The 12,808-nt window shown below is 38.3% G+C and overlaps 1 protein-coding gene across 1 annotated transcript in view; it reads right to left on the bottom strand.

The window, feature by feature from the left end:
• Window positions 1-5,644: 5,644 nt before the first annotated feature.
• KCNK12 (potassium two pore domain channel subfamily K member 12) overlaps window positions 5,645-12,808 on the bottom strand; it is a 63,776-nt gene continuing 56,612 nt past the window's right edge. Inside the window, exon 5 of the mRNA XM_044082629.1 lies at window positions 5,645-6,733. Within this exon, the coding sequence (XP_043938564.1) occupies window positions 5,838-6,733 (896 nt within the window). The 3' untranslated portion in view covers window positions 5,645-5,837. The remainder of the gene's footprint in view (window positions 6,734-12,808) is intronic.

Genomic DNA, 12,808 nt, shown 5'->3' with positions numbered 1-12,808 from the left:
ACACATATATATTGAGAGATAGCAAGCAATTCTTATTGATGTTATATGATGAAATGAAAGATGTTTCCATACGCACTAAATATTGGTTAGGGACGCTAGATGTCCAATCCCTCTTCACCACCATTCCGAACTATGAAGGAATAGAATGCGTTCGCAGGTGTTTACTTGTGAACCAAGCTTCACCTGAAACTCACACTGATATACTGTGTGAATTACTGGTGATAGTTTTAGCCAATAATATTTTCACTTTCAATAATCAGGTTTACAGAAAGATGGCGTAGCTAACGACACATCATGTGCCAATAGCTATGCCAATCTTGTCATGGCCGACTGGGAAAAGAGGCACTTGTTCACATTAAACAGTTTTAAGGATCACGTTATATTCTACGTACGGTTTGCGGATGACCTCTTTCTCATATGGAAATCTGATGGGGCTGAACTACAAAAGTTTTTAGAAGAGGTGAACTCATTGACACATTATTTGAAATTTACCATGATGGCATCTGAGAAATTTGTTTCACATTTAGATGTCTTTGTAGAGAGACTGCCCAATGGTCTCTTAAATACTGGGGTGTACAGGAAATCATGTTATAGAAATTCATTATTGCATAGAACTAGTATGCACCCCAAGTTATTTTTAAAAACATTATTAAGGGACAAGCTATGCGGGTTTCCCGTTTGAATTCTACTGACATAGGTTATAATACAGAATTATCTAACCTTAAGCAACAATTTATTCATAGATCCTATAACCTCGAAGAAATCAATGAGGGTCTTTTGGGTGTAGACACACTAAGAATGGGTAGGGCGTACCCTTACTTTGCTGATAGAAACAATCGTACCCAAGAAGCAAATAACTTATTGAATAAAAACAATATAATGGAAGAAGGACTCAGAAGATCTATATACCATACGCAAGACATTAATGCTATAAGAAATGCCTATTTGAAATATTGGGACATCCTAAAAGTAGATCCATCTATCTGTGAGGTTGTTGGAGACATTCCAAAATTTATATATAAGAATAGGCTTAACCTCTATAGAATGTTGTGCAGTTCCAACAGAATTGAATCCAGATCCCAGCATAGTTCTTCATCTGGAGTCACCAGGCCATGTTTAAAGTGTAACTATTGCCACTTTATGGATAGTGCAGCCATATTTACGCATCCTTACCTTGCAATATTTTAAATTCTATCCAAAAGCTAGCTGTGATTCTCAACATGTTGTCCATCTCGCCACATGCAGGTCTTGCCCAGCATTTTATGTGGGCAAGACTGATAGGCGACTTAAAGATAGAATAAGGGAACACTTATATAACATACGGATTAAATCAGATAAAAATGCATTATCCAAACATATTTTGGATACATCAGCAGAACACATGTTTAACTTTAAGGTTATTCAAACTAACCAGCCAACCATTAGAAGGGGTGATATTCAGAATTGGACTGAACAGAATGAAATAAAATGGATTATCAGGCTAAGAGCCGATCGGGAGCCGGGGTTGAATGACAGGGTACCCCTCCGACCTATTTTGAAAGGAAGGAGTCTAAGAACTTAATTGTTTCTTATTCATTATGTTGTTTTTATAATAATTGTAATTTTGGCTGCTATAATGTAACCAAATAAGTAAATATGTTTTTATATTGATTGCTGAGAAATGCATTGTTTTAAGTTTGTCTATAGTGGTTAGAATATGAAGTTATTCGGTATATAAATATTTTGTGTGTGTGTGTATATATATATATATATATATATATATATATATATATATATATATTTTTTTTTTTTTAGTTAAAGTAATTTTAACATTATTATATAGATTTACAGTTTTCGTTAGCTGTTATGTAATTCTTAGATGTTGCTTGTTGAATGATTGGGAGGATGTGATGTCATTATTTGTCAGCATATATATACTGTTTTTTTAAAATGATTGTTATTGGCCTGAGGAAGCCCTCTGGGTGAAAGCGCTTGCCATATTCTCAAATTATTAAAAGGATTTGGCTTTTATACTGCTTTTGGACCATTTATTGGTGAAGTGAATACTGCCTGTTATTATGAACTGTTTTTCATCAACTTTACTTGGATTATATTGTTTCTTTATACGGAGTATATGTGCATTTAGCACAGTTGACATTGAAAGTTACTAAGACTACTTAAAACGTTATACTTCCTACTTTATGCGGAGCATATTGCCCTGCCAAATAATTCTCCTGTGCATTGTCTTAGTTTATAACTTGTTTTTTGATGGGAGAGCAGACTACAGAGCAGCTACCTTTTTCTAGTTTTATAACAAACATGATGAAATCTTGACCTGCACCACACAGGAAGAGAGAGCCATCTTTCTTGGAGATTCATTATTTAAGATGGAAGTAATGCTGATTTCTAGAGTAATATCATTAGTAAGTAGGTGGCAGTAAAGGCCAGCTCTAGTGACATTCTGCTGTTGTGTAAACGTTTACATCACGGACTGACCATCACAAGCACTACATACAGAGGCCAACAAGTATATAATAATATTTTCATGGCCACGTACTGACACCTCATTCGGTATATTATTGTGAGAACTCATAATCAACAGACATCTATGTCATAATACCCATATCAAGGAGATATGACTGCTAAAAAGACAATTACTTCAGCAGGTTAATCATGAATATTTGGGTGACTCAAAGACTGAAAACAGACAAAATGCACACAAATGAAATTCAACAGTGTGTTCCTTAAAGATGCATCATTTCCATCAGACATTCAATGTCTCTCTGCAAGGCTCTACCACCTTCACAACTGATGATGATGATGATGACAACATGAGACACACTGCAGGGAGTTCAAGACTAAGCACATTTTATCTATTGCATTTATCACTTAAAATTACTGCTTTTCTGAAAAAGACACTGTGAATCAGAACCTTCTTACGTTTGAAATGAAAAACCCACTGCTGAAGGCAAGCTGACATTTTACAGCATCTAATGACAACAAAAGACAGTCATACCACTATTTCAAGGAAGAAACTCAAATAAAGATTTGATGCAAAGATTGATAAGACAAGGCAAAAACTGATATTAGCAACTATGTTCAAAGATTACTCATTGTAAAAAGTTGCTCTTCAAATTACTCATTGTAAATATTGTTTAAACTTTTTATTCAGTCATGCCATTCCCTTTGTTCCTGTGATAATCACTGGAATACATATACTTGCTTCTGTGTAAATACTTGATGTGATACTCAGATAGATTATATTCTTTAGCAACTGGTACTAGAAAACCACAGAACTCTATTTATGAAAACAAAACAAGTTGCTTAAGCGCTTTTCATCCAGCACAGTGGCTGGACTTCTTCAGATAACTAAACTCATTCAGAACACTCTTAAATATTTCATCCAATACATCATGTGACAAATATCTCCATTAAAATTCTTCAATTAATTAAAGCTCTTCAATTAATTAAAGCACAAATAAAAGCATAGCTTTTATTTGTGCTTTAATTAATTGAAGAGCTTTAATTAATTGAAGAATTTTAATGGAGATATTTGTCACATGATGTATTGGATGAAATATTTAAGAGTGTTCTGAATGAGTTTAGTTATCTGAAGAAGTCCAGCCACTGTGCTGGATGAAAAGCGCTTAAGCAACTTGTTTTGTTTTAATAAATAGAGTTCTGTGGTTTTCTGGTACCGGTTGCTATTTATTTGTTTTTACTTCGTTTAGTGTCTTTCTTTTTCTTGAGATTATATTCTTTGACATCATGATTTCTGTCCAAAGGGCCTGGTTCATGGCTGAAAAGGGTCTGTCAATTGGCACACTTACCCAGTTGCCAAAATATAGTAACTCACTAAATAAATACATATATACATAAATAAAAAATAAACAGATAAAGGACATGAAGAGCTTCTTCTTAAGCTACAAGGGTCATTTGTGACCACTGTCCTACTTTCTTCTGATTGAAGGATGGTCTTATACCCCTAACTGAGAATTACATCAGTTAAACTAGTGTGAAGGATCCTACTCTTAAATATGACACTTAATATGTTATAAGACAATCTTTTGCCAGTCTTCCTACCATTAAAGAATATGCCATCAACTGAGCAAGAACAACACAAAGCCACAGGTCCAGATGGAAAAGCTCATTTTCAAAATCTGGAGTAAAAAGGATATCAAATTTTCCAAGGTGTTTAGCACTGAAAAAACATAAGAGTATTTGAAGAGACTTTTTCCCAGTCATTTCATTAATTCCACAATGCCAACACTGAACTAATTGGTAACTGTTATAACTAATAGTGTAAAATAAATGCAAACATTATACTGGCTGTTCATTAAATAAAAACAAACTTTTCTTAGATGGGATAGGTCCCCCTAATTGCTGTCATGCTGTAAGCTTTGTGTTTTGCACCCCAGCTTACATGTTATTAACTCAAAGGTCCCTGGAAGTTGGGGAAGTTTAAACAACTGCCTGCAACAACCTCAGACACTTTGTACGCGAAGAGAGTGCATCCCTGATATGCTGATCAATGCATTGTTAATGTGCCAGTCTAGTACTGCAACATCAGTGTACTGAGTATGTACTGAATGAAATAGTACTGTCATTGAAAATTCTTCCATTTCCACTCACACCAACAGGCCGACTAAACTGCACTTGCCTTATCTTTAGATGGTTACTGGAGTTTGGGGATCTCACTCAACTCTGAGAAGATTAAAGTGATGTAGTAGCATGCTGAAGGCCATGCAGGTGATTCCAACAACTTGTCATGAAAGTTACTGAAGTTGCTATCTCTCCGTAAGACTGAACAGAGACAGTGAGCTCTCCCCTGACTCTGGCTTATGAATGCACTTGAAGGTATACGTCTACAGTCTGATAACCATCCTTACGATTATGGACAGATGTGAAACTGGGTGGCATATTAACATCAGATGGAGATCTTGGAGAGTTGCCATGAGCGTTACCCCCAGAAATTCCTCTCAAGTACTAACAATATTGTTGCCACTAACAAAATTGACACCATCACTGAAACAATGATCAGCAGACATCAGTTCAATGGAGAGTGTACTTAGAATCACTGACTTTTACTTTCTGAAATCTGTCAAAGTCAGAGAGCTCACATTACATCCAGTTTCCCTCTAAGACAAACACCCAAAAACGTGTGACTATTTTAAGCTCAGTATATATTTTAGTCAAACTAGATACAGTATGAGGATGTTCTGACTATGACTGGTTTCAGGAAGTGAAAGTCAGAGACTTAAATTGTAAAACAAATGATTGCTTGATTTTTGGTTGAAGCCTTTGAAATGGATGTCATATATTCCAGTTGTACTCATTCTAAATTCTGTTTCAGAAAGAGGGCAAATTATGCGCAATAAAATTAGAAAAATATTGTATTAATTGATGCTCTCATGCATAAAAATAAAATGTTTGCCTTGAAAAGAAATCCACTTGTTTTGAAAATGATTTCCCTAATGAGTCTATATTCCATCTAATGAATATGTAACAAAAGCATCTGAAAACTTAATTTTATAACATGAAATAAATCAATGGAATACACAAATTTGTGGAAATAATTTCTGAAAAATGAAAAAATATATATCTGTGTAATCTGTGCACATTTAGTTAGCTTAATGGCTAATAACTTCAGTTATGTTGTGTTTGGTCTTAAAATAATATGCATTAGGATAATACATTCTGTCAAGGCAAACTATTAAAACACTTAATCAGATTCCAGTGAAGTAGACCACCATATTGATATTACGTTCAACTGCATAATTTAAAGTTCTGAATTATTAGGCTCGGGCATGATATCAAGTAATAGCATTTTACCACATATCCATTAAAGTTTACAAATTTTATCTCGAGTCACTAGTTTCTGCCAGTCTGTTATTCATAACTGCTAGAGACCCTACTCCTTCAGAAAAGCCATTTTGCCGTGTACTAATGCATACAGTCCGTGGAAAACCATTGGCTGATTCTGAAAGCTGCTTTTGCAAGATGGCGAGGGAAACTTTATTGGATGAAGTCAGGTCTCTCATTGAAATCATTTCTCCTGATAGTCTTCGCCCTTCAGTGTCACTCTCGTAATGCCCATCTGTCTCAGTAGAGGGAATATTCCTCCGGAAACGAGATCCTGGTGTAATGGCATTACGACGCCCAAGGCGTGTATTGGAATTGTGACACTTTGGACAACAACTACATTCAAGTTTTCTCAGAAGCCAGTTCAGAACTTGCTTAATCATAATTGAAATTACATTAAAAAGGGAGTATATACAACAAACTCCCATGAGGATAAATACAAAATTTCCAAACCTATATAATTCCTGATTTTCATAGACAGCATTTTGACTGCTTACCAAATCCCCAAAGCCAATAGTGCTGAAAGTGACAAAGCAGAAGTATAGTGAATCAACATATTTCCATCCCTCCACTGGGGTGTACATAGCTGAAGCACAGCAGGAAATTATTATGGCTGCAGTTCCAAGAATAAGCATCACATAGTATACCGAAGGTTTCCAGCCGTTCAGACTATCTACTGCAGAGATCGCTGACCCTCTTCGGATGGTAGGCGGAATAAGGCCACTCCTTCGCAGTTGTCTTTCATGGCACACCTTCATGATGAATGCCAGTAGAGTGATAACTCGTTCCAGAAAAAGGTTGAAGAACAGAATAGTTCCTGCACACCCAAGTAGTCCATAGAAAATTAGGAACACTTTTCCTCCTACAGTTGCTGGAGTCGTCATGCCAAAACCTACAACAAAGACAGAAAAAGTACATTGGAATTTACTGCTTATATAACTCATTTACTACAGCATTTTAGGTTTTTGGTTGCTTAACATCTGAGAGTACTATGGATGAGGCTACAACTATTAGGTCAGATATATGTACAACACATCATGTGCAGTTTTACAAATGTACATCGCCTGCTTCAGCATTAAAACTGCAGCAGTAGTCGGCAGAGTTTAAAGCAAATTATCATGGTATTTTGGCTCTATATTAGATCAGCGAACGCTTAAGCAAGTGAACACTGATTGATCAACCTTATTTTAGCAAAAGCTAGAAATATCGAAGCAACAGAAACTCAAATTTTTTCCTAGGGAAAGAATTCGGTTGTCCGTTTCTGTTGCTTCAGTATTTTCAGTACTGTGGTGGAAAGTTACGGGTCAGATTCAGGTAAGTGTGCGATTGTGTGGATGTAAGTGTTAGGGTGGGTTAGGTGAGTTAGGGTTAGGGCTCGGGTTAGGTATGTATGCAATTGTGTGGACATGAGGGTTAGGGTGGATTTAGGTGAGTTAGGGTTAGGGAGCGGGTAAGGTGAGTGTGTGATAGTGACGGACCTTAGGGTTAGGGTTTGGGTTAAGGTAAGTGGATAGTTAGTGGTGTGTGCATAGTTTAGTGTAGGGTTAGGTGTCAGATTTTAGGTGTATGTGTGTGGATTTCTGTTTGTTTGGTGTGCTTGTGTTGTGTGTATGTGTTTTGGATCAGTGATTTTTTTCCCTAGGAAAAAAATCACTGATCTGACAGTTCGAGATTGTAAACTTTTGCTTACATAAGGTCGATCAATCAGCGTTCGCTTTTTTAAGTGTTCGCTGATCTAATATAGATCCGGTATTTTGCATGTTTTTTTTTTTTTTTTTGAAAACATCACATTCATAAATTACTGATATTACAGTATGATGTAATACTTTCTCAAATGACTATTTATTTAATATACCACATATCTCCATATCTGCATGTCATCATTAAAATATTCAGAAATTTTTCTGCAGTATAGGTTAGTTATAATGAAATCTTTATCTCTGCATGGCATTTGCATTATTTCAGAAGCATAAAGTGTTGTGTAAATGCTGCAAACATCTTAGTCTTCTGGTGGATTTCTTATCACTGATCTGACTATGATCTGAAGTCTTGCCAGTGATTATACACAATGTGGCATATGACACAGCACTGACTGCCCAGAGAGAGTGACTGGGGGGTTGGGGTGGTATAAAATTCAGTGTCCCTCTCCCCAGTTGAAGCTAGCTGCATAATAAGTCAGTTTCCCAAAATGTATACCTTGAACAGATGTTTTTGTAATGGGAACACCCACAGAAGCAGGCACACAGCTTCCCAGCTGATTTCACTGCATAGTGCATAATTAAAGGGGGTGGGAGTAAGTAAGGCATTAAGGTTACACCTAAGATGGTAGGGGCTTGATGGAAGACCAAAGTACTACTTGTAGCCACCCTGCCTGTGCTGTATGCTAGACACATGCCTAACTCTATTCTGTTGTAGGCAACTGAGGAATGTCACATGTTACAAACTCTGTCTGAAGAACAAATTAGGAAACATGCCAACCTTTGGGGATAGATGATTTGCAGCAAGGCAGAGAGGTCTACCATAGTCATAGAGGTTGGAATATCTGCCATGAAGTTAAAAGCTGCAGATTTTGATGTGTATGCTGTAACATATTTTAGTTTTGAGTTTTTCTTCTATGTAAGCAACATAACTGCATATATTAACTAAGGTAGATTCTAGGAGACTGTCCTGTCAACCAAATTAAATCACGCACAGGACAGGAAACTTTCTGCTCCAGATTAGTCACACAGATATAAACCACATATGTGAATGTTCTGACTCTTAGGTTCATAGGTTCATAGGTAGGTACTAGGCTATCGGCCCTGGGGCCTATACAAACCCAGCCAAAAAGGTAGCCTGGCTTTTGCCACCCAAGAAAATTATTTTCCTGTGCCACTGTCGAGCAGAGCAACAGAGGTGATCCCTGGAGTGAATTTCCTATTTCCCATCCAATCATCAAGATTTTTCTTGAAGAGTGTTAATGAGGAGCTTTGTTTGATATAGATAGGTAGTTTATTCCAGAGTGTGGGAAGTCTCTGGGACAGGAATCTATCCCTCCGGCATATTCTGTTTATTGTGGTGACAAGGTTTAGGTCCCTAGAGTGTGTAGCTCAGAGGGATTTGGATTTCTTCAAGTGGAGCATGTCCAACATCCCTGGGTTTGACATAGCTTTGTATGTTAGGCAGAGATCACCTCTGAGTAGGCGATATGCGACGGAGTAAAGCTGGAGTTCTTTGAGACGGTCTTGTGAGGTACATACCAAAAGGGTCGTTGTACTCTATAATGGGTCTAATGAGTGATGAGTAGAGGGGAACAATGACCTCTTTTTTTTCCTGGATGAGAAACCTTTTGTGATGAGGTGTGCCATGTAGAAGGATTTCCTGACTACTGTGGTGATATGATTATCAAAGGAGAGACTACTGTCCACCTGTGTCCCAAGGTCTCTTATCACACTTTCGGTGTTAAGTATACTACCGCCTATGCTGTAGTTCATGGGTACAGAGTTTTTACCAAAGGGGATGACAATGCACTTTTTAGCATTGAGCTTGAGGCCATGGCTTTGACACCAGGCATCTGTCTTAGTGAGGCCCTTTTGTAGGATGCCCACATCGTTTGGAGTTTTGATTATGGCTCCTAGTTTGCAGTCATCTGCGAACTTCGTTAGCCAAAGACCTTCTGTGTTAGCCTGTACTTCAGAGAAGTAGATACCAAACAGGAGAGCACCCAGGACTGAACCCTGTGGTACTCCACTTGTCACTGGTCTGAAGTTGGATTTGGAGTCTGCTACTTTCACAGTGTGGGTTCTGCCAGTGAGCCAGTTGGCAATCCATCTTGTAACATAGGGATTTATACCTAGTTTAGTGAGTTTATCTATAATTCCAGAGTGGGGGATGGTGTCAAAAGCCTTGGCAAGATCTAGATAGGCTGTGTGAACCACCTTACCCTTGTCTACGGCTTTGGTCACTGCTTCAAAGAAGTCAATCAGGTTTAGGAGACATGATCTGCCTTTTACAAACCTGAACTGGGTGGGATCCAGAGTTTGGAAATTACCAATGTCTTTGTTTATAAGTTCCATGATGATACGTTCCATGGCATTGCAGACCAGGCTTGTCAGGTTAATGGGGCGGTAGTTCCTGGGGTCCGTGGTGGCTCCCCCCTTGTGGAGTGGGATAACTGTTGCTGTGCACCATTCAGCAAGCACAAAGCTTGATGTGAGGCTATGATTGAACATGGTGCTTAGGTGGGTTGCCAGTTCGTTCTGTAGTTCATGTAGAACACAGCCTGGGATGTTGTCTGGTCCCATGGATGCTGTGTTCTTGGCTTTGGAGAGTGTGGTTTTTACCTGTGCAGCCGTGATTACAGGAACTTTGCATTCTTCCGGTATTGAGATGGGCTCTTTAGGGGGTGAGAGGGGGGTAAAGTTAGCACTGAACCTAGCTGCCAGGATGTTGGCAGTATCAGTTGGGTCTGTATATTTAGTGCCATTGTGCTGTAACTCAGAGCAGATCTGAGTGTTGCCATTGAGATTCTTGACATAACTATAGAATGCTTTGTGGTTGTCTTTAGAATCAGTGGCGATTTTGTTTTCGTACCTAGCTTTGGAGGATTTTATCAGGGAACACAGCTTCTTACTGAGGCTGACCAGGGAGCTCCTCCACTCGTGGGATTTTACTCTCTTTTGCAAGAGTTTCTTCCTTCTGTTGTACAGTTTGTTTATGGCAGGGGACCACCAGATTGGCTTCCTTTTTTTGGAAGATAGCATCTTGGTTCTGTTTGGGATAGCATGATCCATGCACTCATGTAAGTGCTTATAAAGTGCAATTGTGTAGGTGTCAGTAGTCGTAACTGTATTGTCCATCTGCATGGGTGTCATGACGTTCACCACTTCTGTCTTAAGAAGCATGAAGTTGGCTTTGGAGAAATTTTTTACCATGGTTTCCTTAATGGGGGGTGGAGGCAGGATGTGGATATCTAGGGTAATTAGCTTATGGTCGGATCGGACCAATGAGGCTTTGACTTTAGGTGTGGAACACCGGTCACTCATATTGGTAATGACTAGATCTAGGATATAGTTGCCCCTGGTGGGGGTGTGGATAAGTTGATCGAGGACATTGGAGTTTATGAATTCCAGAAAGCGTTGAGCAAAGGAGTTGATACATGAGTAGTTTTCCCAGTTAATGGTGGGGTAGTTTAAATAGCCCATTATTAGGGTGTTTGGTTGAACCCTAATATTTTCCAATACATCAAGAAAAGAGGAGTGGGAATCCTGGGGCATGGTGGGTGATCTGTAGCAAGCTACAATTTGGATTGCAGTTTTGCCCAGAGTTAGTTGTACTTGGATAACCTCAGCTGCATTATGCTGAACAACTAGCCTGGAGGTGTGGATATCCTTAATGAATATGGAGACACCTCCACCTTTGGTGTTCCGGTCCAGGTTACATGGCCGAAAAGTGTGGTATGAGTTATAGCCTGGTAGTGCAGGGGTGCTCTCTGGAGCCTTGAACCAGGTCTCAGTCACTGCACAGATATCGATGTTCTCCATTTTAAGGAGTGCCTCGAGTGAGTGCATTTTGAGATTTAGACTTCTGGCATTGAGTAGCATCACCCTCAGTTTTTGCTTGCCTCTTCCTGTTACATTGGTGAATTTGTCATTTGAACCTTGCCTAAAAAAGGCACTATAGGGGCGGCAAGAACCTTAGCCAGTATCCGGAATCCCAGGGGTGAAATGTGCAGGCCATCTCTGGCAAAGCATCGTGGTCTGTCGACCATGTCATCCCAGGCAGACACTGGATCCTTTAGAATGGAAGCTTAGCCAATTGCTGAAGTCAATCACTCTGCAACTCTGAATGACATGAGATGCTTAATTTTGGAGAAATATAATTTGTATATAGGTGGAGAGGGAGTTTAACATGGCTCAGCACAGTTCAGACAATTGATAGCACTTTATGGAAGAGGTCAGGACTGAACTTTTGCATAACCTGAGCAAATAACCCTGGGTGCTGTTTAAGTAAAGGGGAAATGGAAATGATCTTTATAAGGAAAGATTTAACTAGTGAGTAACAAGAAAAAATAATTCTTAAAAGTATGGTTAGAACAAACATTTGTAGACTTATGCAAAATGTTTAGCAGTGAAGCTCAATTTGTCCTTTGACTACTGGAACAATTAAGAAGTTGATGAGCAAATGCAAATTTGTATGCACTATACAAATTACAGTTTAAGCTGATCACCCACAAAGAAAGTATCAAACCATATGAATACAAAGGAGCTCACACTTATTTTATTTATTGGACTACCCCAGACAACAAAACCCATTTCAGTGGATGCCTGAGAGAAAAGCTGCAGTTATACAGCAGAGAGAAATGTAAAACTTAAAGTTACAATATGAACAGAAAATAACTGAAAGACAGCTGTAGTAGGGAAAAATCCACAATTAATAAAATATACAGTCATTATATATTAATACATGACAAACTGGTTTGCGCAGTGAGGTTTAAAATGTCAATTTATAAAGTTTACTAAAGTTTACATTTACTGGTAGGAGAAGATGAAGTATAGGAAATGAGTGATAAGCAGAGAGGAGGTGAAGAATATGTGGGTAATATGTGTATTTGTTATCTGATATTGAGATGAAAGTTGTAGTGAAGTTGAAGCAATGTAGAAAGTAGTGAGAATAAGCAGAAATGTTGCTGGAGAAACAATTGTCAGGGGGCTAAGTAGAGACAGCAGAAGTGGTAATAAAGGCAAAGGGATATGAAACATTTTGGGGTTTATATTAAGGTTTTGTTTTTTCAGGTAAAAGAGGTAATGCAGGTGTGCAAGGGCTGAGGTAGTACTTTTAGGGAGATGTAAGAGCAAAGTCAAGTATTTGTAAAGCATTGTTTTAGCAAGTTTTTTAATCTTGGTAGATTGGTTTGTTGTCTGATGTTAATAGGCCTAAAATTCCAGATTCTGGAGACATAATTTGAATACAGGGACAGACCAATAGA

The sequence above is a fragment of the Protopterus annectens genome, chromosome 1.part0, assembly GCF_019279795.1.
Source record: "Protopterus annectens isolate FY-2018-M chromosome 1.part0, PAN1.0, whole genome shotgun sequence".
NCBI lineage: Eukaryota > Metazoa > Chordata > Ceratodontiformes > Protopteridae > Protopterus > Protopterus annectens.
Note: the sequence above shows the minus strand (reverse complement) of the source record. Positions and strands in the feature narration are given on the sequence as shown.